This window comes from Engystomops pustulosus, chromosome 11, assembly GCF_040894005.1.
Source record: "Engystomops pustulosus chromosome 11, aEngPut4.maternal, whole genome shotgun sequence".
NCBI classification, from domain to species: Eukaryota; Metazoa; Chordata; class Amphibia; order Anura; family Leptodactylidae; genus Engystomops; species Engystomops pustulosus.
The window spans coordinates 27,073,174-27,098,050 of record NC_092421.1 but is presented as its reverse complement, the minus strand read 5'-3'; the positions used below and the strand labels follow the sequence as shown (position 1 = coordinate 27,098,050).

Sequence of the window (24,877 nt, the reverse complement as noted above, 5' to 3'; positions counted from 1 at the left end):
TCTCAAATGCTAGGTTTGATGGGAGAGCCTCCAATTTTGTAATAAATAAAAACTTTGTACGCTTAAAGCACAGTTTCTTTTTTTTATATGACTGGAGAGGGTCACATTTTCATATATAGTATATATATATATATATATATATATATATATATCTATACAGGCGGTCCCCTACTTAAGGACACCCGACTTACAGACAACCCATAGTTACAGACGGACCCCTCTGCCTACTGTGACCTCTGGTGAAGCTCTCTGGATGCTTTACTATAGTCCCAGACTGCAATGATCAGCTGTAAGATGTCTGTAATGAAGCTTTATTGATAATTCTTGGTCCAATTACACCAAAAATTTTGAAACTCCAATTGTCACTGGGGCAAAAGAAAAAAAATTGTCTAGAACTTCCATTATAAAATATACAGTTTCGACTTACATACAAATTCAACTTAAGAACAAACCTCCAGACCCTATCTTGTATGTAACCCGGGGACTGCCTGTATATATATATATAGCAATATAGCTTCCCCCCATCACGAGTGACACTTAATAGTACTTATCCCTGCTCTACTTTGTGTTCTTCCTGTTTCCAAGGCAACAACCGCTGCAAATTAATTCATTCACTGTGGGGTCATGGCAGTTAGACATTTTCGTCATAAAATGGTCTATGATTGATGTTATTAAATAATTTCGTACGAAAAAAAAGTCTAGAAATATATTTTAATAATGAAAGCATCAATGTAAACAATTTTTTAATTTTTCTGTGCGTTGTACAGTCGCTAAACCTTTTGAAGCTATTTTTATTTCACACATGCATAGTGCAATGGATAATAGTAAACTGTGTACTATTTTTTTTTTTTACTTTTTATCCCTCACCTCTTCCCTTGCAGTGAGCAGTGTATCTGAAAGCAGTTTTAATGATCTTACATAGCAGACAGACGAGCAGAGGAGGCCAAAGCTTTACTCCTTAAACACCCGGAGAATATTTCACTTATTGAGATCTCAAAGGGTATACGTCTATCAAGTGACTGTAAGACTACATTCATATGTTTGCATTGGAAGAAAGGCATCACTGAATGCATATGTGTTGTGACCAAAGCACATACCTTTACTAAACAGCCTTCTGTATTTTACTCTGTTTTTGCTTCTTCCCAAGCATATGTGTTTTATGGTCAAAATACATTTGTGTTGTGTGCATTATTCCAAATAGATTTCAAATATAAGGCAAAAATAAGTGTTGTAAGTTAAACAAGCCAGTCTTTTACTTTCGTATCGCTGTGTCTGATGCTGCATGATAAATCTAGTGCAGTACAAGACTGGCAAGTACTTTGCACCTCCTATTAGTTGGCTTAGCTTATGCCCCAAAATCTGTCCCAAAATCCTGCTGCATTAGCATTTTCTTGGTGCACTGACTTTTTGGCACAAAGTTACATCCCTTTTCTGCAGGTCATGCCCCCTTTTTGCCATATCAGCCAGGTCCGTTTCTTCCGCCAAGTGGGGCGAGCCACCGCAGAGGAAACAGGGAATGCCAGCCACAGCCCACTGCCCCAGCACATAAAAAAGACAAATCAGTACTCACCTTCTGGTGCCCCCTGCGGCTTCTCTTCTCCATTTTCTGCAGTGGTGCAGTCAGGCCAAGTCTATGCATGTATGTATTCATTATGGGGGGTACTGTACATGTGTAAAATCATTTGGGATACTGTATACATGTATATAGGGACCAGGAATCAGTCCTGGTGCTTCTGTATGAAGCTCGGCTCTAGTACTGTAGTACTTGTGTATTGAACTCCATACTGGTGCTGTATTTATGTGCTAAGCTTTGTACTGGTGAAGTATATATATTATAAGCTATTATAATAATTCAAGACGGGCACAATATTAGAATTTGAAAGACACGGTACAGGGGGAGACACTTATATGTTAGAATTAATTTGAGGGGAGCAGGTTAGTGGGATAGTGCTGCATACACTATAATCCATACATAAATGCATGTTTCTCATATTTTTAATTTTGTGGGGGAGGGGGGCTGTTTATGCTAAATTCAAATCCCAGTACACACCTCAAAAAAAGTAAAATCATATGTCCGATCTATTCAAGTATAAAAACAATTATTCCCGGCAGAGAACCCCGTAATGGAAAATGCCACCTTAAATGTTAGAGTAGCCACTTTTTCGCTATTTTGCCTCCAATAAAAATTTGAATAAAAGTGATCAAAATGTTGTACAGTTTTCCAAATGGTTTAAATGAAAATGTCATCCCATCCCACAAACAATAACACCTTACACAGCTCTGTGCGCTGAGCAATCAAGAATTTATTACATAGCACAGAATGTTTACTGGTGCCCCTAGAAAATACAATTTGCTTTGGAGATAACAAGCCTTCATATAGCTTTGTGTACAAAATGAAAATAAGAAAGATTGTGGAATGAGCTGGGGAAAAAACGGAAACGCAAAATGCCAAAAAAAAAACCCTGATATTGAAACGGTTAATGTCTATGCAATATTTTTATTTTTTTGTGTGTGTGTGTGTGTGGGGGGGGGGTGTTCAGAAGTTTCAGCGCCTTATAGGAGCATATTTGGACATTTGAGTGGACTCAGGTTGGGGATTATATACTTTTGTGCAGTAATTAATATGAACACTATTTATATTGTGGACTATTACAGTCAGGTTAGCCCCATTCATACCACCACTCATGGTGTCAATTCCCAAGTTCTGTTATTCACACTAGCTGCAGGTCTATGTTTACATAAATAACGGATGTGTTGCAGAATGTGAATCGGAATCAATGTGGAAGGGTTTCCCATTATCATCCATTCAAGGCGTCCATTATTCCAATCTGTAAAATAATAGACTAAAGGAAACCACTAACAGTGGTGTGAACTTGGCCTAAACTGCATAGAAAATATACATAAAGCGTAGTATGAAATTTTATTGGAAGATGCATAGGAGTTAAGAGGGAACCTTCAGTGATCCAAAATTCTTATACTATATATCAACAGTATAGTGTTTGCAGTATTAACTCTTTTGTAACCATTTCTCTTGTAAGTAATTCATAAGTCCTGGCAGTAGCCAAAGTGACTCTTTAATTCGTGGGAAAAACCCTTTAACTACTAAAGTTAGGCCCTATCCACAGGATCCACTGTTTAGCTCCATAGAGATTAATGGAGCAGAATGGTCATGCACGGCCGTCTGTTCCATTAGTCTGAGGAGTGGCAAGGGGTCAATCGTTCTCACGATCTGCGGGGATCTCAGCGCTTAGACCCACACTGATCAGTCTAAACTAATAACTTTGTAACTCAATCGATTTTTAGGGTGACTTGGAATGGATATAGATAGGTGAAAAGCAGAGGAATTTCATGTTTGCCTTGCAGTTATCTCACCAATAGGCTTACTGTTACAAGACTACCTATATCTGCAGTGTACTGACAAATTAAAGCCTGTATCCCACTGACTGCTCATGTGGGGTAACGGTAGGGAGCCGAAATTTTCTTGCAGCACACTAAAACACTTTGGTCCGCTAAAAATAGCAGTTATGATAAAATTATATTAGAGGGTAGATGGCCGCATCTTACCTCGGATCCATGCCACGCTCCCGGTATACAGCTGTAGTGCAGGCCTCCTTCCACCAGCCGGGGAGCCGCTGGTACCGGAGCTGCTGCTGCATATTTAGCCCCAGGGTCCGGATTATAGAAGCCCCCACTACATGTGCGAACATCAGACATCTTGGAGGTGCCGGGCTGCCATCGCTGGCTCTCCTCTGCTGTATGGAGCCGAGCTCCATCTCACCCCGTCGCCCACTGAGCTATTGGAGCATACAGAGCGGCTGGACTGGACCATGGAGGACCTGCTGGAGGGAGGTAGGGGTGAAAGCCACCCGTCCCCGGGCGCCGCCATCTTGGAGTTACCACGTGGCTCGGTCTGGCGGTAGTGAGGCCTTAAGGATTGCTAGCGCTATAGCGCTGCAGAAATACCACTGCTGCCTCCTGAACACCCCTTCACAGCCAGAACTTTTGAACAAAATATAAAGTAATTCTGCTTCACCTACTCCCCAACTTCACCTCCTCTCATTATATCTTCCTCTGGCACCAGGGCATGAAAAAGTTTTTATTGCCTTTACAGTCCAATATCCCTACTAAAGCTTCACAACCTACCTCCCAAAAAGGACTTAAAGCTACTTAGAAGGACCAGAGGCCGGACCGCAAGGCCTGCTCTTGTCTCCAGATCCTCCAAATTGTGTTTTGTTGCTTGGCTTGAGACACAATTTTAAATGTTAAATCCCGTGCGTTGTCCGAATCTGTCGGATCGTCCGTCGACCCGCCCCCCAATTTGTGTTGCGTGAAAGCCGTCTTGATTGCAACACAATCCGAACGCATGCGACGCAATCCTGGCGCGATCCCCGAAAACGTCGGAAAACCCAACGGAAATGCGGCTGCGGGACCTTAGTAAATAAACCCCGTAGAGTCTTACTAAACAAACCACTAAACTCTACAACACAAACAGAGCCCCCTACATACAAAACCTGGAAAGGACAATTTCCAAATGGCAACATCACTCCCTCTCTTTCATAGGTAGAGCAAATCTACTTAAGATGGTGGAGTTCCCTAAGCTAAAATCACAAGCATAGAAGGGCGGCACAGTGAGATAACGGATTGAGATCCAAAATGGGTGCAGGCTCGATGGGTTTGACTCCAAGACCCTAAAGGTCCAAAGGAAAAAGGCAGGCGAGCAGCACTCCGTTGAATAAGGGTTATTTATTTCACAAGTGGATACACTGTATCCACTTGTGAAATAAATAACCCTTATTCAACGGAGTGCTGCCCGCCTGCCTTTTTCCTTTGAGTTCCCTAAGCTGTTATATATCCTACAGTCTCTGCACTTGACTCTTACACCGAAAGACTTAAATAAAATTAATTTCCTCTAATGGAAATTCATCTCGGGGGAGGGGGGCGTCGCCCAAGGATAGCGCTTCACATCCTCCAACAACTCAAGCTTAATGGGGGCATACAATGTAGCGGCCACTATGAGGGTGATTAGGGACTGGATGCACAGCACCTCCATCTACACAGACATCTTCATAAACCGATATTTTGCAGCCGGGGTGGGTATGACTAATTTGTTACATACCACATATGACCGCCTGACCACACAGACAAAATCCAACCCTTTACTAATGTCCATCTGGCACGCAAGGTCAAGGGTGAGAAGACGTTTCAACCTTGATACCTTGTACTCTCCGCATCTGTCATTTATTCGCAACCCTTATTTTCAACATGGTCACCTACATCGCGATTTTTATATGTGGTTTAGGGCTGAAATTCGCACGGTGGCGCAGCTGTGACATGATACTGACAAGCGAATCATTACAATTACAGATGTATAGGAGAAATTCCCTGACCTGCAGATTGTGGTTTTTTCATATATGCAGGCCTCACACTATGCTGAGAGGGTGATGGCAAACTTTACAGATAACGACCGGAACCCCAATACAAACAAATCTCCCTAAATTATGCCCTCCTTCACCCCCCGCTGGACTATGAGAACTCGCCTACCCCCTTTACTAAGATGACCCGTTTATCACCCCATCACAGCTCCTAAATGCCATGGTTAATGCCTATAGATCTTTGCCTTCGCCACGCTTCAAGCTAAGGCATCGCTCCTATATTACTCCAACTAAAGGGTTTCATATGGGTGTATATGACACAACATCATGCTGGCCTTTATCACTGTATGTGGGCATGTTCAGTTATCCATCCTTTCTGGCACACAAAATATCTTACAAATGATGTCCCCGGGGACCCTCTGTGGGCCGTCTTTGGGTATGTAGATATAGAAACACAAAACGTTGTACCAGAGGGTGTCAGAGATAACTGACAGCAGTAGTAGCAGCGGGTTGTAAAAGCATCCTCCAAACCTGGCTCAGCCCCACAGAGTCAGAATGTTTTTTTGGACAAGCTCACGTATATATAATGCGTATGGACTGGATAGAAGCCTCCCTGAGTAGGGAAAAGCGAGTACAGTCTTTTTTCACCACTTGGGAAAGTTTTATCAGTGTTCTGTCACCAGAGATGAGGCGAGATATCAGAAATTGCATTGTGAACAGTGTGGTACCAGGAACGACAACTTGTGGGAAATGCCCCGATAGAACTTGATTGAAATTGGATCAGGAATGTTATTGTTTGTAATCTAATATATGAATGTGGTAACATCTTATAATACACCATGCTTGGGCTGGAGTGGGGGTGAGATGATCCTCCTGTCCTTTCTCCCAGAACTGGATGAAACTATCCTGCAAGGCCATCATTCTACGAGCCAATACCTTATGGATTTCTACCTTTAGCTGGAAAAGGATCCCGCTAACCGCTAAAGAGAACTGGAATTGCCATTCTTAATTAAACGGAACATAGAACTTCTGCCTTCCTTTTTTTTTCCCATACCCCTTTCTTTCCCTTCCCCTTTCTCCTGTGGGTCCCAGACACAATGTTTGTATTGTGACCCCTATGTTGGGGTTAGAGAGTTGCCATTTTCTTTAAAGTGGCTTCTCTGCAATACTATTTATTTACATTTGCAGCAGTTTGCAATTGTATGCTATTTCCCGGAACACAATATTGTGAGACATTATATCCACTTGCTGAGGCTGTTTATAAGGGCTGGTGTATGGTGAGCATACATGTATTGGAAATAAATGATAAAAATATCGTTCCATTATGTAGTGCGTCAGATTGCAGAAAGTTGCTTAGCGACGCTTTAGATGAGAGCCCACAGATCCTTCTCCTTGTGCTCTGCGTTTCATCGGTTTCTCGCATGAGCTCTATTAACATGCTGCAGGTAGGATGCGTTCACGTGTGCTACACTAACAAATGCTGACTTCTCCATTGTTCAGTGCGTGTCACGGCAAGCTGACAGGCACGTGATGATAACAGAGGAGAGAAAGGTTGTGAAACAATAACATCCATTATTCTATCCGTAGTTACATTTATCGTGACCGAAGTAGAAAGAAGCATCTGGTAAATCTAAGTTGTTTTGGTTAATCATATTAGTGATGATGAATGCTCATTTTACCATGTAGATTATACTGTGTATCCAAATGCTGGGGGAAATTTTATCTTATTGGCTTCACCTCTACAATCATTGATGACCTGTAGAAAAGTGATGCTCATTTGTTTTCACTAATACCTGGACATGGTACAGTGGAGATTATTTCGATTTCTGGACATTTAGTACAAATATTAAATAGCAAGACCATACAAGACCAAACGTTGCCATTTGAAGCCCTGTTCACACCCATTTTTTTGTTATACATTTAGCTGTATTCAAGATAAAATTCTAGCCCTGTGCACCAGACATATCGCCCTAATGTTTGTGATTTAGTTACACTTGTTGCCGGCTGATTGTGTGCCATGACCATGTGCTGTACCATAGAGACTGAAAAGAGAGGCGCTGAACTTTTAAAGGAAATGTCTCATCAGGGTGCGTCCACACATTAAATTTTTCAGATTCCATTTTTGAAGCCAAAAGCAGGTGTGGATCTCAGTTTATGATAACATTTCATTGAGATAAGCTGCTCCTCTCCTTTAACTTCACTACTGGTTTGCACACCAAAGGGTGGTGTCACACATTAGTGCTTTGATTCAGTTTTGTAATGAAATCTAAGCCCACTGGGGCGGCCTGCAGACGATCGCACATGTGTTTGCATGCGAACGGCAATCGGCCCCCCGGTGTGTCTTGCATTTGCAAAATACAAGACACCGGTCACTGATTGCCGATTTTGTGCTTGTCCGCGGGCTGCCCCAGTGCGATTTGATTCCGTTTTGTAATGGAATCAAAATGTGAACATGTGGCACCACCCAAAAACTACATGTAAAATTCGCAAGAATTTGCAATAACAATAGCGACTACGCCAACTCCACACTGTGTGGGCATAGAGGGGTGCAGTGGCCGGTGGTTTGGGCAGCCACGGGGCATTCTTACCCCATGCCTGCTTTCTTTTGAAAAACCGGTGAACTTTATTTGCTGGTTTTCACGCAAAACTACGCCAGTTAATCTCCCCCTGAATGTGTAAACGCACCCATAGGGGGAGATTCATCACAAGTGTCTAAGAGCAGTTGAGCTTTCATTTTAAAACTGATTGGTTTCCATGGGCAACTAGAAGAGTTCTATCTCGACACTTTCGATAAATCTCCCAACACAAAATCCATCATGATAAACCAGGCACACTTAGTCCCGTCCAACACTTGCAAGTGTGATCCGGTGAACTCACATCACACACGCAACGCATGCTGCCCGGATCGTGCGGCCCGAACGCTGCGAACCGGGACTGAACTGACATGCTGGGTGAGCCGCGCCCCGGTGCATGGAGAGTGCTCACGGGCCGAGCCCTCTTCATAGCTGGTAAGTCTTTGCTGCATATTGCAGCAAAGGCTTACCGGTAACACCCGCGATCTGTGCTAGCACCGATTGCGGGTCTTTTCCCGCAGATCACCACCAGCAATGCTGTCAGCGGCTTCAAAAGGATGGCGCCACATAGGCGCGGATCGACGCTCCCCAATCCATCGTCATGACAGCCTTGGGTCTTCCGAAAGACCCGAGGCTGTCTCGTTTTAACCCATTCATTATAATGTGCTATCACATTATAATGTGCTATCACATGAATGAGGAGGAAAATCTCCATATACTGCCTTACTGTATTATGGCAGTATATGATAGGATCGATCAGACAACCTAGGGTTAATGTACCCTAGGGCAGTGATGGCGAACCTTTAAGAGACCGAGTGCCCAAACTGCAAACCAAAGGCGACGTTTCTATTACAAGGTGCCAACACAGCAATTTAGCCCAATAGTGCCACAATACCACTATACAAGAGACAAATAACACTGTGACATCATGACGCCACCATTACAACCACATAAATAGCATAATTCTGGTTATAAAAATCACTGTAGAAAGGCCAACATTACCAATAATACCACTATACTAGAAGCTAATATAGTGATGACTACAGTATTACTGTCATACAGTGAGGAATATTACTGCCATATACTGATTATCATTACCCCCATACAGTGACAGCAGTCCTGAGTAGAGGCAGGGACTGGGGGACTATAAGTTAGTCTGCTTATGGACCAAATATTGCCATCTTAACCCCTTTTTTGTTTTTGCATTTTCATTTTTTACTCCCCACATTCAAAAATGTAACTTTATTTTTTCCATGTAAAGAGCTTTGTGAGGGTTTGTTTTCTGCATAATGCAGTGAAATTGGTGCCATTTTTTTGTGCCATTTTCTTGTGGGCTTGGATTTTACTGCTTTCACTGTTCACCACAAATGAATATATTCTTTAGGTGGGTGCGATCACGGGGAAACTAAATTTATAAAGGTTTTATAATATTTTCATACATTTACAAAAATGAAACCACCTGTACAAAAAAAAAATAATTATTTTGCCATTTTTGGCGCTAACTTTTTCATACTTCAGTGTATGGAGCTGTGTGTAGTGTAATTATTTCCGAGATGACCTGATGTTTTTAATGCTACCATTTTGAGGACCGTACAGACTTTTGATCAGTTTTTATTACATGCTGCAAAATGGCTAAAAAGTGGCATTTTGATCCAGTTTGGCAGGGAGGTGGTGAAAGGTGTGGGCACATGTGGATTTGGGATCACACGTATGACAGCGGTCTGTGGCCACATATATACTTGCCTCATCACATGCACCGTGCGGCCAGTGATGCAGCATAGCACCCGGCCACATTGTGCATGCGCTGCCTGCAGTGGAGCTATGCTGGCTTCATTGCCCGCCTGATGCAAGTGATGAGCGCTTTAGACACAGACCAGTATATATGTGGCAACAGACAGCTGTCATACAGGGGGATTTGGGACACTAAATCACAGTTACCTATAGTTGGTTTAGTGTCCCAAAGCCACCTGACAGAACCTTTGAAGGCATTTGCAGCTCTAACACTGAACTGCTGATGTGCAAACCACACACAGCAGCCCCAGCAGCTCCTGACCTCTTATCATCTTCTGATGCTGCAGGCTTCCTTCTGTGGACTCTCACTCCTCGTACTGCTGTACTTGTCTTCCCGGGCTGAAGAGGAGGAGGGGCGGGCACTGATCGGCTGCTACTGTCTCACTAAGGCATCACTAGTGAGAGCAGAGCCAATCAGCTTCAGGATGCAGTGGCTGCCGGAGCTCCGACTTTGATAAGAATGGGGAGATGGTGCGCGTGCCTGCAGAGAGGGCTCTGCGTGCCCTCTCTTGCTCGCGTGCCATAGGTTCGCCACCACTGTCCTAGGGAGTCTGAAAAATAGTAAAAGAAAAAATTTTAAAAGGTAAAAAAAAATAATAATAAAAAAACCCTAAAAATTCTAATCACCCCCCTTTCCCGAGAACTGATATAAATATTTAATAAACAGTAAAAATCATAAACACATTAGGTATCGCCGTGTCCGAAAATGCCTGATTATCAAAATATAATAACGGTTTTTCACTGCGTTGTATCCCGTAACACAAAATAGCGCCCAAATTTGATAATGGCACTTTTTTGCCATTTTGAAAAATCTATAAAAAGTGATCAAATGGTCATAGAGTCCTAAAAATTATAGCAATGAAAATGCCATCAAAAAATGCAAAAAAAAATGACGCCACCAACAGCTCTGTACATCAAATTATGAAAAAGTTATTGGCACCAGAAGATGGCAAAATTAAAAGAAAAAAATTTGTACATGAGAATTTAATTTTTCTAAATGTATGAAAAGATTATAAAACCTATACAAATTTTGAATCCCCGTAATCGTACCGACCCAAAGAATAAAGTAGACATGTCATTTGGGGCACACAGTGAAAGACGTAATATCCAAGCCCACAAGAAAACATCACAAATGCGTTTTTTCACCATTTTCTCTGCATTTGAATTTTTTTTACTGCTTCCCAGTACACGGCATGGAATATTAAATACCATCACTATGAAGTGTGATTTGTTACGCAAAAGATAAGCCGTCCAGAACTCTTTATGTGGAAAAATTAAAAAGTTATAGATTTTTGAAGGTGGTGAAAATGGAAGTGAAAAAACTAAAAAGGGCCAGGTCGTTAAGGGGTTAAAGTGAATAGGAGCTGCAGTTACTGGGACTAGCCACTATACAGAGCATGGAGCTAGATTTTCTTCTCTGTTTTGATTTTGTTGGTCTCTGACGATCGGGATCGTTGTATATATCCAAGGAAACCTTTTAACTTCTTCATAGTGTCTTGCATTTATTTGTGGCAGAAATACTGAAGATGAAAAGAATGTTATTCTCCATAATGAAATAAATCCTAAAAGACAACTTGGAACATACCATGTTTGAGATTCTTTAGATACCTAAGCCTCTGCCGTACTGTTTAGTCTGTGTTCACAAGGTTTCAAGTCTCATTGCCCTGAACACTGAACATGTGTACAGGATGTCAGGCAGTTCTTGCTGCAGAGATGTTTGACGGGGAGAGGAGAGATCTGTTGATAATCACCACCAGAAAATAGTTGTAAAGTCTGGAGTCGTCAGGGTTCTGTGGAATGTAAGTGAGTTTCAACCAAAATGTCACACCGAACACCTGGAAGAACCGGAATTTTGCAAGATGTGTCATACTTTGACGTGGCTTTATGACGTGGCCAGTTCTCTGTCGTAGAGGCAGTGAAATAATTGCAAATTCTTGCACAGTGTAAGAATTTGCAATTACATTAGCGAGTACGCCACCTCCACACCATATGGGTGTAGAGGGGAGCGGTGGCCGGCGGAGTGGGCAGGTGCAGGGCATTCATATCCTATACCAAAAAGAAAGGAGATACAAGACTATCCATAAAAATATACTTTATTAAATAGTCAATGCACAAGAAAGATTCTCCATATACCAGGTATACCATATAAAATGCAACAATTCAAACTCAAGGGAGAAAGTAAAGGAAAACAAGTGGCCCCAGATGGAATTAGGGCCCCACGGAGTACATAGGCCCCCCTTCTGATCATCTACAATTATGACTTCAGGTGAGTGGATTATTGGCATGTAGACATATTAATACCGGATGGTACCTTATCTGTATTTATTGAATCTTCACTGACTTCACTGGACATTTCTTGATCATTAGGCCATTAGAGGGGGGCTTATGTACTCTGTGGGGGCCCAATTCCATCTGGGGCCACTTGTTTTCCTCTTCTTTCTCCCTTGTGTTTGAATTGTTGCATTTTATATGGTATACATTGTATATGGAGAATCTTTCTTGTGCATTGACTATTTACTAAAGTATATTTTTATGGATAGTCTTGTATCTCTTTTCATTTTGGTATAAGGGGTCCGCTCTTGTTTTGGTTAGTGCATTCATATCCTATGCCTGCCACCTTTTGAAAAAAAACTTGAACTTTCATTTGCTGGTTTTCACGCTAAACTACGCCAGTGAAGCCCCATTGGAATACCCCTGAACTTGCTTTGGTGTCAGAGAACACAAAATAAACAGACTGTTTACCAAAGTTGATTAATTTTACTTTATTAGAGTAAATGCATTCACCACTGGAAGGTAAACCAGGGCTGTATTCACAAAGATGATTGTATTTTTAACGTGGTTTCTTTCACAAACACAAGGGATCTAAAAAGAAATAGATACGGGCATGTGTATTCTTCAATGTGCGTTTCAAGGAAATTTATTAAAAATGTGGGGTTTTTTTTTGTTTTTCTTTTTTATTTGTGGTGACCGGGTTCAACTTTGGAAATAGAAAAAATAAATTTATGGAACGTCCTTATGTCAGATTTGTACTTTTTTAACAGCTTGCAAATTCAGGTGACACTTAGTAGTCAAAATAAACCACTAGGACCTCTAGATAGTTTTTGTAAGACTGCACCAGCTTGTCTATATGTAATTCTGAGTTTATTACACTCATGTCAATTAAAAAATTAGGTGTGTGCGCAGAATATAGGATTGTTCAACCATTTTACCATTTGGTCATTGGTCCTTGTTTTTTTTTTTTTTTTACATGTTAGTCATAACATGTAAAAAATGACTTTGGCGCACCGAGCCAAAGAATAAAGTAGAGTTGGAGCGCAGAGTGAAAGTCTTAAAAACTGAGCCAATAAGAACGTGATGCACAAAATAAGCCCTCACACAGCTCTGTACACGTAAAAATGAAAAAGTTATGGATTCTGAAATCTACCACTTAGAGCAGCTCAATTCAAACCAAGGCCACTTACATTTAGCTGAGGGAACCCTGATGCAGGAACTTCTCTTTTTTCTCCATAAAACCTTGGCAATTCTTCACAAATAGCCTTTATATTTTATGAAAATTAGCATCAGGCCATCCTATCACGTAAGTACTTTGTAGACATATAGATGGAAGTCCTTGTTGGCTCGGGTCTGCTCTTCTCCTTGGAACCTTCTGGGGTCCGTTACCAACACACAGTTAAGTCGGAAAGAAACTTCCAATTTTTCAGACCATAGAGATGATTCTCTGAAATTTGGTCCAACTAAATTTTATTTTGCATTAAAAATTTTTACAATAAAAGCAAATTGTGAAAGGTTTTCATAAAATCTTAAAGCTACGCGCTTCAAGGTCAGAAACACGACCTCTTTCTCAAGCTTATTGGAAGATAAAAGTGCACAGTTTTTTATCTTCCAATAAGCTTGAGAAAGAGGTCGTGTTTCTGACCTCGAAATGCGTAGCTTTAGGATTTTATGAAAACCTATGAAAAAAATGGTCTGAAAAATTGGTAGCACAGCTATACGTGGAGCTCCCCGCTTTCTCCATTTTCTTTCTGACTTAACTCTGTCTTGGTTCAAATTGAGCTGTAGATTTCCTTTAACATTTATCCATATATCTAATTTTATTAAATAAATAAAAAGAGGACTGCCATACAAAACTCGTGACTCTTATTTTCAAAGGGTTAAAAAGTGGGTCCCAAATTTGTCTTGATTCTTAACTTTTTAAAATGAAGACCTCCATCTGTACAGTGGTGTATTAACAAAAAAAAGGAAGCAATTTGCTGCAGCTCTCATTCCAAGCTATGTTTTAACTGCCTGTATCTCTGGTTCTGTAGATCACAAAACCACAAGCCTGATGTAATTGAAAGATGGGATTCTTATTAATTAATATGATACCATATGTATGCTGCTTGATACAATGGAAACCAATAAAGAGTATCTGAAGTGATACTCCACCTCCAGTCTCTTAAAGGGGTTTTCCCACGAACTTAAGTTAGGCCCTATCCAAAGGTTAGGGCCTAACTTGCTGATCAATGGGTTGCATTGCTGAGACCCCCACAGTTTGCAAAGAACGAGGGGATGAATGGAGCAGACGAATGGAGAAGATGGCCATGCATGACTGTTCTGCTCCATTCATCTCTATGGAGCTGATGGAGATCAGTGAGTGTAGTGCTTGTCCATAGAGATGAATGGAGCAGAACAGTCATGGCCGTCTGCTCCATTAGTCTGACGGACCCCTCGTTTTTCGCGAACTGTGGGGGTCTCAGCACTTAGACCCCCACTGACCAGCAAGTTAGGACCTAACTTTAGTTTGTGGGAAAACCCCTTTTAAGTGTCCCTCTAAGAAGTAATTGTCACTTATTTTAATTAACTTACATGTAATTACACTTTTTAAGTTCTTTTCACTTACTTATGTTTGTTCTTTTTCTCCAAGGCTTTGTACAGCTCAATTAAGAATGAGAAGTTACAGTGGACAATGTAAGTAAATACAAAAGAAATTTGTCGTAACCTCTGGAATTGTTTGAAGCACACATTGATATTTTTTAGCTTCTCTTATTTACCCGTAAAGGATATGGATTAGGCGCACATTGTTTGTTTTTTTCTTTATCCCCCACCTTTTTTCCTTGTCTTTGTCGAAGATAGCATGTAATATTCTTTGGCACTGTGTAAATTTGTGCAAATATATCAGGGAGATAAAAGTTTATTCAAATATTTGATAGACTATGCTGTTCTACAGGATGGCATTGGTTTTATTGATGTTTTAGTATAGGGTGTTGCATACAAAAAGATAGATACAACATCATTGGCAAAGACTGTTTTCAACAGTTAAGGTTCTGGTTAGTTGGTCTGCGGTCAAATGCTATAAATAATGTTAACCCAACTCCAGATATAACTCTGAAAACATATTTTGTTGTTTACTAAAATATGCAGTTGTACAGAGTAGGAAACCGCTTAAAGCAAATTTTACATTAATCATTAGTACAATATTTGTACACAAGGATAAGGACACTATTTTTTATTACATGCATGTGGCTTTTTTAGCAATTTTCCTGCAGACTTTATCATTTGTAGCTTTCCCTGAGCTACTGGGTGGAAACTCTTTTTAAGATCCCAATTACTTCTCCCGCTTCCCCCCCACCATAGATTCTCAGTCATTTGACACATATGTAAGCATTAATTTGCTCTATTGATTTATACAAAGTTTTTATACTGTTGATTTCTGCTAAATTTGATAAATAGATAGTGGTTATTTAAACTTGCAAACAGGAAGTTGGGAAGAAAGCACTTCCTGTCACATTGTATAACACATGATTCCTCCCAGCTTGTCAGCAGCTCTGGTAAAGATCATGTTACAGTGCAGCCTTCATTTTTATACAGGGTTACAGAGCATATGTCACATGGACCAATATAAAGCTTCTGACTGATTGTCAATGTAATACAACTTGTTCCCCCAGAGAACCATTTAGTGGTCTCTTTTGTGAATGAAATTGATATTTGGGGACCAACTAGCAGATGCTATGACAATCACTAATATATCTCACCATTTATTTATTTGTCCTGTTGCCCCAGTTCTCTTAATGGGGTTGATCAGTATTTACTACAGGGTGCATGATTATTAGGCAAGTGAACCATTTTTATGGCTATTTTTTAACTTAAACTTGACCAGACAGACACCCTGTCTAAACCAGCCATTTATATACAGAGACATGATATAAATAGTGAAAGTGAATGAGAGCAATGGCTGCAGTTGCAGCTGCTGACCACAACAGGGAAACTGAGCCAACTGCTTCCTTCTCCATTGAATCTAACAGCTGATTGGACAAAGGTGCACGAATCAGTACCCTTCCAATTGACTGTTGATGGCCTACCCTTAAAATAGTTACTTCAATTTCAGAATGATGTTTACCAAATTGTCATATGTAATACCCCTTTTCAAAGCAAACAGAACAGAAAAATTTACTCTGGCAAGAAAAGGGTGAGTGGCACAATATATGTATAGTTCTAAGCTATTTGTAATAATCCCTTTCATCAGCAATAAAGTGGGCTAAGACTAACCTCTTCCTGTCTTTTCCCTGAGCTAAGTTAATTATAAGCTGTCTTTACTTCTCAATATGCCTAGTGTTCATCCATGAAGTTACCTATCAGCAAATCCAGTTATATTCCTAAAATATATAGGCAGTGTCGGCTCCAGGTTTCAGCAGGCCCCTGAGCGACAGATCTTCAGTGGGTCCTTTTTCAGTGAACGCGGCATTAAAAATTCAGAAACTAAAATTTGGGAACCTGTTCCCTAAAATATTCCCTAGTTTATAATCCCAAACTGCCCCTTAATGGTTATTTTATATACACCCCCCTCACTCTGGCACTTGCCCATTTACGCCCTGTGCTGGCAGTGCAGCAGTGGAAATCTGCAATCTTTGAATGAATCTCAAGGCTTAGAAGTCATATTGGAAAGGAGTCCTTTATTTTGTCACTGGTGGTAGTGTTGTGCAGACATAAAGGAAGGGAATGTGTAATAGACTGTTTTTGTTAATCCTTTTAGATTATGCTTATATAAAACATACTACAGCGTGTGGTAGTACAAAAATAACCTGCAGAAATGGTCCACAATTCATTCTTCTAGACATTTTACTATGTACAGAATGCTCTCACAGCTAAAGGAAATTTACCTTCAGTATAAAGGATTGTAAACCATGCACACCACTTGCTTCTGTGTCCTTTCATAGAATCTGCCCTTTTAGTTTTTAAGCCTTTAAAAATTATGCAAATGAGCCTGTGTGTGGGGCTCCAGGCTTCATAGCTGTTAATGACTTTAAAGACTTAAAAGCCTCTTTTCGTACAAATGAGGGCATAAGAAGCTAAAAGAAGAGCAGATCCTGTATCAGGGGGCACACGCCAGCATGTAAGTATGCATGGTTTACAATCCTCGATCCGATATTTCCTTTAGGCCTTTCAGTATGGCATTTAGAATTTGTGTTATTTTGTTTTTATTGGCTAATGTAAAGAATACAATCTTCAGTCTTTTAATTTCGAACAGCAACACAGGAAGTTACGTACAGGATCGGTTCTGTAGGTTTATTCTTAAAGGAAACCTACCACTTGAAGTGGCAGGTTTCAGATGGAAATACCGAGCACCAGCTCAGGGTGAGCTGGTGCCGGAGCTTATTTTTGTTAGTGTTTTAAACCGTGGTATCGCGGTTTAAAACACTTTTTAAACTTCATAGCCGGCGCAGGCAGGTACGCGCTCGGCGCTTACCATGCGCGCGACCACATAGGAAGTGAAGGAGAGCCGCGCGCATGGTAAGCGCCGAGCGCGTACCTGCCTGCGCCGGCTATAAAGTGGTTTCTATTAGCTTGTTACTCCTGTAAAGATGTAGCAGCGAGGACCTACAAATAAATCAATGCTGTTGCAGTGAGGCTTATATATTGACAATGAAAAAAAAAATTTGAGCTATTAGGTTTTCTGGGAATAGTTGGTTTCCTTTACACGGTATATGTGGAATATGAATAGGAACCGGCTTCAGAAGACCACAGCTTACCAGCTGCTACCATACTGTATGTAATCTCATCTTCAAAAGTAGGTTATAGAGCAAGGGCATCTGAGTATATTGATGTGTTGTAAGAAAAAATTCTATACATGGAAACAGGCGGGCAACTGCTTTTTGGTTAACGCCCAATCAGAGCAATCACTGATCACCGCTGTTAGAGGTATTAATTATGGTGCCCTGGATGGTTTGGAATTTTTTAACCTCTTACACACCCTTTGTAGGGGTGCACACGAATATATATCCCTATAGACGGCTATGTGTGGCACCGTACCAAACCGTGCATGAGAAAAAAGATAGAAGGCTCTGCTGAATGCTTGTCCAGGCTATAGCCGTGTGAAAGAGGCCTTAGGCTCCGTTAGTGGCTATCCTCCATCACTGCACCGCTCTTGTTCTCTCCAAGTCACTGCTATGAATAGATCTTTAATATATTTTCCTAAAAAGTAATTAAATCTGACAAAAGTTGATTTGTACATAAGGGGTTTTTAGGGGTTTCATTTTAATATATTATCATGTTCCAGGTTGTTGAGCATGTCAACTACAGTATCAATGCAATGGAATTTTTTTTCCACTAAATGCACAATATAACATGAGTTTTATGTAAAAGTACAGCACAAATAAGACATTGAACTTCACCATCCTATGTTGTTTAGTAACAAGTAACAGGATTCATCCAGCACATGGTGTATTCCAGAAAAGCCATGGATAATCTGTCTAATAGCTATTAAGCACTCCTTACATGCACTGAGCTGTCTGTTCTCTTATTTGCTGAGTTTTAGCCACTTGAATCCAATAATGTCACCAGTGACTGAATATGACAGAGATGCAGCTCGGAAATAGTCAGCACCTATCCTATTCTACTCTATGATTTTTCCATTTAATGAACATCTCAGATGGAAGAATTTCCAGTGTTCACTCTTTTAATTAGGGCTGAATAGCCAAATTTAGGGCAGCCCATTGGCAAAGCAGTTTTATATAGAATTAAAATGAAAAGAAATGCTAATGCCTTCATGTGGTATAGTGCGTGTTAATAGGATGACACTCTTGGCAGTGCCCTCCTTCAAACACTGATATATGCATATTGTAGCATAAAGGCTCTTGAGGCCCATCTTTCAGGCATCTTAGGATTGCACATTTTAGGGATGAATGATTTGTAGCTACACTCGAATGCACATAGTTTATTTTAAATTATGTTCTGAGCTAGAAGATAGTGGAGACCAAGTCATAATGGAGGATTAGTTACTGCAAGCGTCGTGAAGGTTCATTCCTCCGTAAATTTACGCCACAGTCTTCAGTTCTGCTGTCGGCAAAATCTATTTGTATGAACCCTAAATTGGAAACGTTAATTGTTTTGTACACCTAAATCTTTCAAAAACTGAATTGATACTTGCTTGATGTTTTAGAATTGGCTCTTCAGACTAATTCATTTGTGGCCCGTATATGACATTTTCCACTGATCCTCTGCAGGATACATCCCATAGGCTAAGGCTACATAATGGCATATTTTGCACTACAGCAAGCGACGCCTCACAATGCAATATTTTTGCACGACTTGTCAGCAACTTGTAGTCATGCAACTTATTTAGGCAATAAAGAACCTCCAAAGGTTAATGTGAAATCATGGTCGTAACGCCATGTGCAGCTTCTCACCTGTGGGCAGAAATATAGGTTTTAGTTTTCTGCATCTTTTATTAGTGATCGGTAGGGTTCCCGTATGATACCTGGAACTTTACGTTGTATGACAAATGTCTCCATGTGATTTAACTGGGGGTCCCTGTTAGGAACATTGCTGCTCGTTACTGGATCTGACTTAAGTTCAGGGAGGTAGCCTGCTGGGTCTCACTTACAGCCGTGCTATTACAGCTCTCACCCCTCCAAATAGAGTGCCACAACTTGTGGTATAGGCTGAAGAGCTACCTAGGCTATATTATGCACCAATATAATATTACAGTCACAAATTAAGCAATCAATGTGTGTAATGTCTTCCCTGAGTTATGGAATAGTTTGAACACAAGAAGGCTCTTATTAAATAAACATGTAATATTAAAAGGACAGTGCTTACAAATAAAAAGGGTTATATACAAAAAGGGTGACAAATCAGACATAAACCTACAATGCAAAAAATAGTTTGGTAACAGTTTGGTAAAATAAAAATGGATAAAGAAAACAGAACTTAATGCATTACGTGATGATAGAAGTCTGGTGCCTGGGGAAGCAGAAATGACTGATTAAACTGTCCCCTAAAGAATGAAACATTTTAAATGGAGACTTTCATCTAAATAGACTCTAAGATTCCATGACCCTGTCCCCTGCTTATGATGACACCAAGAGGCCTGGCATTGCATTTTATTACTAAGAGGTGTAAACAAACCTTGTATGCCTCAGAATCTTTCTTGGCTGATATCTTGCCCGTTGGGCATATAAACTTGGCTTCAATTCCATCTTTAGCCTCATAATGTCCCGCATGGATACATACTATACGCAGCATGATTTAATAAGTAATAGTTTAGGGGTTATGTAACTGCTTCCTGTTGTATTGAAGTTACCTCTTGGTTACTGTAGAGTAAAAAAATATAACCAATGCTCAACTCTCCTTTCAATATCACAGTTAAATTCCAAAGAAGTAAAAGGTAAGGAAAGAGAAGTCTACTTTCATGTTAGAGGTCACGTACACCACCCCACCCAGTTTCTGGAATGGAAGACTCTCAGTGCTTCAGAGCTTGGCCATTACTCCCAGTCGTGATATATGCTGTCGACATTAATCCCTTTGCAAGATCTCACTTTTGAATGGGAAAAGACAATCATAGATCCTATAGATGAGAGATAAGCCAATTGTGCAGATCACCAAGATTAAGAGAGATGGGTATTTATTATCAGGGTACCCACAAACATTGTTTTAAAATAGAGCTTATAAAGTTTAAAAGTTTCCACAGGACGCCACAGCACCTCGCCCGACCTCAGGTTTCACCTCTTCAGGTTTCTTCCAGGGCATGGTGCTTGGCATAACGATAGGCGTTTAAATACACTTGTGTGTTGACAGGTTCATATATCCTTTTGTTACAAAACAGTATAATAGCAGTGAATTCTTTCATATGTATAAGAAAAAAAACATACATAGATCAATAAGTAAGTTAAATTCTTTAAAATCATACATGGATCAATAATTAAGTTAAAGGTACCCAAAGTCCTTTGCAATTTAACCCTTTGTTCCTGGTTACTGTATAAGCCTGTAATTATAAGGGACATGTGTGAAGCCGAAAAATGGATTAGGCTACGTTTTTCTTTTGATCTATAAATCAAGACGGGGGACTTTTCATGAGTAGGCCATAACCTATAGTTGAACTGGTGAAAGGATGTAGAGAGGCTCTACTCCCCAATCCATTACTTTTATGAGGGGTCTGGGTGAGCACTGCTCGGGTGTTGATTGCCCTAGCCTCTGGCCAGTGTTTAGAATGGCAGAAGAATTTTAGTCTCTCTCTACTAATTTAAATCTTATAACCACAGTCCCATTCTCACTTATTGAATAGAGCAGCAGGTCAAGCTTACATCCTGTCACTCATTTCAATACTATTGGAGACTATAGACAGGGATTGGGAGTGTCCGAGATGGCCAAATGCTGTTTTACCATATTATAGGAGCAGGGGGACACATGCTCGACCTGTAAATCCATCAGTTATTGGGAATGCAAACTCACTTCTCGTGATCAATGGGGATTCCTGCAGTCAGACCACTGTGTGTGTTATAAAAATAACATACTAATAGTTGATTGAGCAGAGAAGATATAGGATGACGTCTGGGCAGAACCTCCTTTGTAATAATCCCTGTGCAGCAGTTTGTGCAGTCTTGAAAAAGCAACGTTGCTGTAATGTCCAGGAGATAAGAGTCCTTTATTTTTAATGGTAATGTCAACGCACTCAACCGTTGGATGGCTTTTGTGACAAGGATCCTTTTAGTTCTAACATAAAGAAATCCTTCCAAAAAGATATAAGGTCACTGCAGCATAGCAGACTGGTCGCAGTTGTGAAATGAGTCCGCCATATGGTTGTGTTCTTGAGCTGGCAATTAGAAGAGAATACGCCACGTATATTGCATCTGAGAGGAAGAAGGTTACTGTCGGACAGTATAAGCAAGGGCAGGCTGTATGCTGTGCTATGCTAGGGATATATAATTATACACATAGGATTTGCTCATGTTGCAGTGAGAATATTTTAGATTTTTTTTATATTGATGAAGCATCTCAGATGAAAAAATCTATATGACATTTCGGGTACATTCAGAAGGCCATCTGCTTGCCCGGACCAGATCCTGGGATAGCACAGGGCTGGGAGGAGGAGGTGGGAGGGTTGAACCCCTCCCTCTATAGGCAGACAAAGTGGCCAAAATTCTGCCCGAATACAGTACACGCCCAATATTTTGCTACATGGGCGCCCAGCACGGTCATGGTGCAGTGAACGAGTGCCATAGACTTCATGGCCACAATTCCGGCCGTCTGAATGTATCCTGAAATGTATATACATATTTTGTATTTATGAAAACTAGAAAGACCTTTTGTTATTCGTATTTGACAATTTATATATATTTTGGCTCTGTATTTAAGGTAAAACTAGAGTATTTTCTAATATGCAAACCCTCTTGCAGTGATATGGTGCTCCTTTAAATCCCAACTCCAGTCTAATGTTTGTGGTGTGTCGGCTTTTGTTTGTGAGTCTACACGCACATGAACTCTCATTCAGCCAATTAGTGATTGAGTCAGTGCTACGGCTAGTGGTTGGCTAAGTTGTCACTTCCTGTGTATGAAAAGGAACCAGGAAGTAGAGAACTTTGGGGCATCAGGGCCATTTACTTCTGTGGGAGCTAAGTTACATTAACTCAGCGCAGTGACTGTACCATGGACAGAGCTACGTAAATTACCTAAAATTTTACATAGTCTTTTAAACAGTCCGCGGTAATGCTTGTTGCTGCAATGCTTCAGGGTTGTGTGTTTCACATTTCCTCTGATTCTACCTGAGAAAATACATACGAAAAGGAGGGTGGTGTATACCCCCTCCTAAACCCCACTTGGTAGGTATAACGAAGAGTACAAGGAAAGTGGAGGACCAATATAAAACTTAGCTTTTAATGCAAAATATCCTTAAAAATATTAAATACAAAAATAGATGTGTCAGTTACCAGTGTTCGTGAGGATGATGCCGTATAATGGGTGTAGGCACCGATGATGCAGAGTGGCACTCACAATTTTCTGGGTATATGTGGTTCTGCAGAGGTTATCCCATTGCGGGATGCCGAATGTCATGCAGAAAAGATACCGTCTGTGATAATGTATCGATGCTTAAAGAAGATGTGTGGTGCGGAAACTCCGAGAGAATGAGACAATGGTAAGAAGGGGTGGGGGTGGGGCACTCCAGGGTGTAGAGTGCGGGGTACCCTATAAGACCCTAGTATTAAAGATGAGTGGTCCCTGTCCAACCCTTCGAACCTCGCCACGGAGCCGCAGCCCTAGATGGCTGCCGCCCCGTCTGGAGCCTATCCCTACCAACGGCCCTCTGACCCTAATACAGGGGAGGGGGGAGGAGGGGGGGAAGGAGGTGTCCAGAAAAGAGTCTCTTGTGATGCAACAAGTACCCGACCTATCTAGAGGGGAAAGATAGATGTGTCCTCTATTGTGAAAATGGTGGGTATTAATGGCAATAGGCAGGTAAAAAATGTGTAGCTGCAGGGTCACATCTGGTCTTGAGAACCCTGATTCTACCTGAGCGTCGATTCTTGTTCATTGGACATCGTATTAGAATGAGTAGAAACCTGTGCGATGTCCAATGAACAAGAAGTGACGTTCAGGTAGAATTGAGCCTTAAAGAGAACCCGTCATGCAAAATAACCCCCTAAACTAAATATATTTTCATAAACTTCCATTAGAGAGCATTGCCTCTATCCCTTCATTGTCCCTCTACATGCCTGTAAACCTAAGCAATGAGGTCCTAAAGCTGAATGCAAATGACCTGTGAAATGTCCAATGAAGCATTAGCATATTCAAGCTGTCCACTCTATTCATGAGTGGGAGGCACAGCCACACCCCCAGTGCTTGACTGACAGCCTGTATAATGGTGTGAGGCTGTATAGTGATGTGCTTCCTGGTGCTGGTGTCCCCTGCAGCCTGTGTGTGCGTGTGTGTGTGTGTGTGTGTGTGTGTATATAGGAGAGATACAGCAGCTCCAGGCAGCCATGTTATAGCAGAACATGTCAGATTCATGTGTAGCTGATGTCTGTGTCTCTCACCTGTATATTAGGAGGATGCAGCATGTCAGCAGATGCAGCACACACACTAGCAATGCTTTACTATACATTGCACACAGACATGAGCAGGGGGAGGAGAGGGGGGGTGACAGGGGTGACATCACTGCCTCTGACCATGTGACCAGCCTCATTTACATGATAAAAAATAGATGATTTTACAATGAATAATGTATGAAATAACTAGATAAAGGCTGGGATGGGATCCTTGTGAGCTGCTCCAACAGGTAGAGGTGACAGGACAAGTGACAGAGACCTGATGACAGGTGTCCTTTAACCCCTTAAGGACGCAGCCATTTTGTAGCTTAAGGCTCAGCCCGATTTTTTGGATTCTGACCTGCGTCGCTTTATATGGTTATAACTTTTGAACACTGTTACTTATCAAAATGATTCTGAGATTGTTTTTTCCCCACATGTTGTACTTCATTTTAGTGGTAAATTTTGGCTGATAAGTTTTGCGTTTATTTACAAAAAAAAAGAAAATATGATAAATTTTTTGAAAAATTTGCCATTTTCGAAATTCAAAATCATTGCGTTTTCAGGCAGATAGATTTACCACCTAAATAAGTTGCTGAATAACATTTCCCATTTGTCTACTTTACATTTTCATCATTTTTGAAATGTTTGGATAATTTATTTTGATGTCACGCGGCTTACAAATCGAATATCGCTTTTCCAGATTTTCAGAATTGACTATTTTGGGGATAAATACAGTTTTGAATGAAATTTTACATATTTAGCATCAAAACCCCCTATATAACCAACCCATTTTCAAATCTGCACCCCTCAAGCTATCAGAAACCGCTTTTACGAAGATTGTTAACCCCTTGAGATCTTCATA

At 40.8% G+C, this 24,877-nt stretch overlaps 1 protein-coding gene across 3 annotated transcripts in view; it reads left to right on the top strand.

Annotated features, from left to right (window-relative positions):
• PSD (pleckstrin and Sec7 domain containing) overlaps positions 1–24,877 on the top strand; it is a 252,804-nt gene that overhangs the window by 179,721 nt on the left and 48,206 nt on the right. For all 3 annotated transcript variants that reach the window (XM_072130908.1, XM_072130906.1, XM_072130907.1), the window contains one exon: positions 14,640–14,683. In XM_072130908.1, coding sequence (XP_071987009.1) covers positions 14,640–14,683 — 44 coding nt within the window. The remainder of the gene's footprint in view (positions 1–14,639; positions 14,684–24,877) is intronic.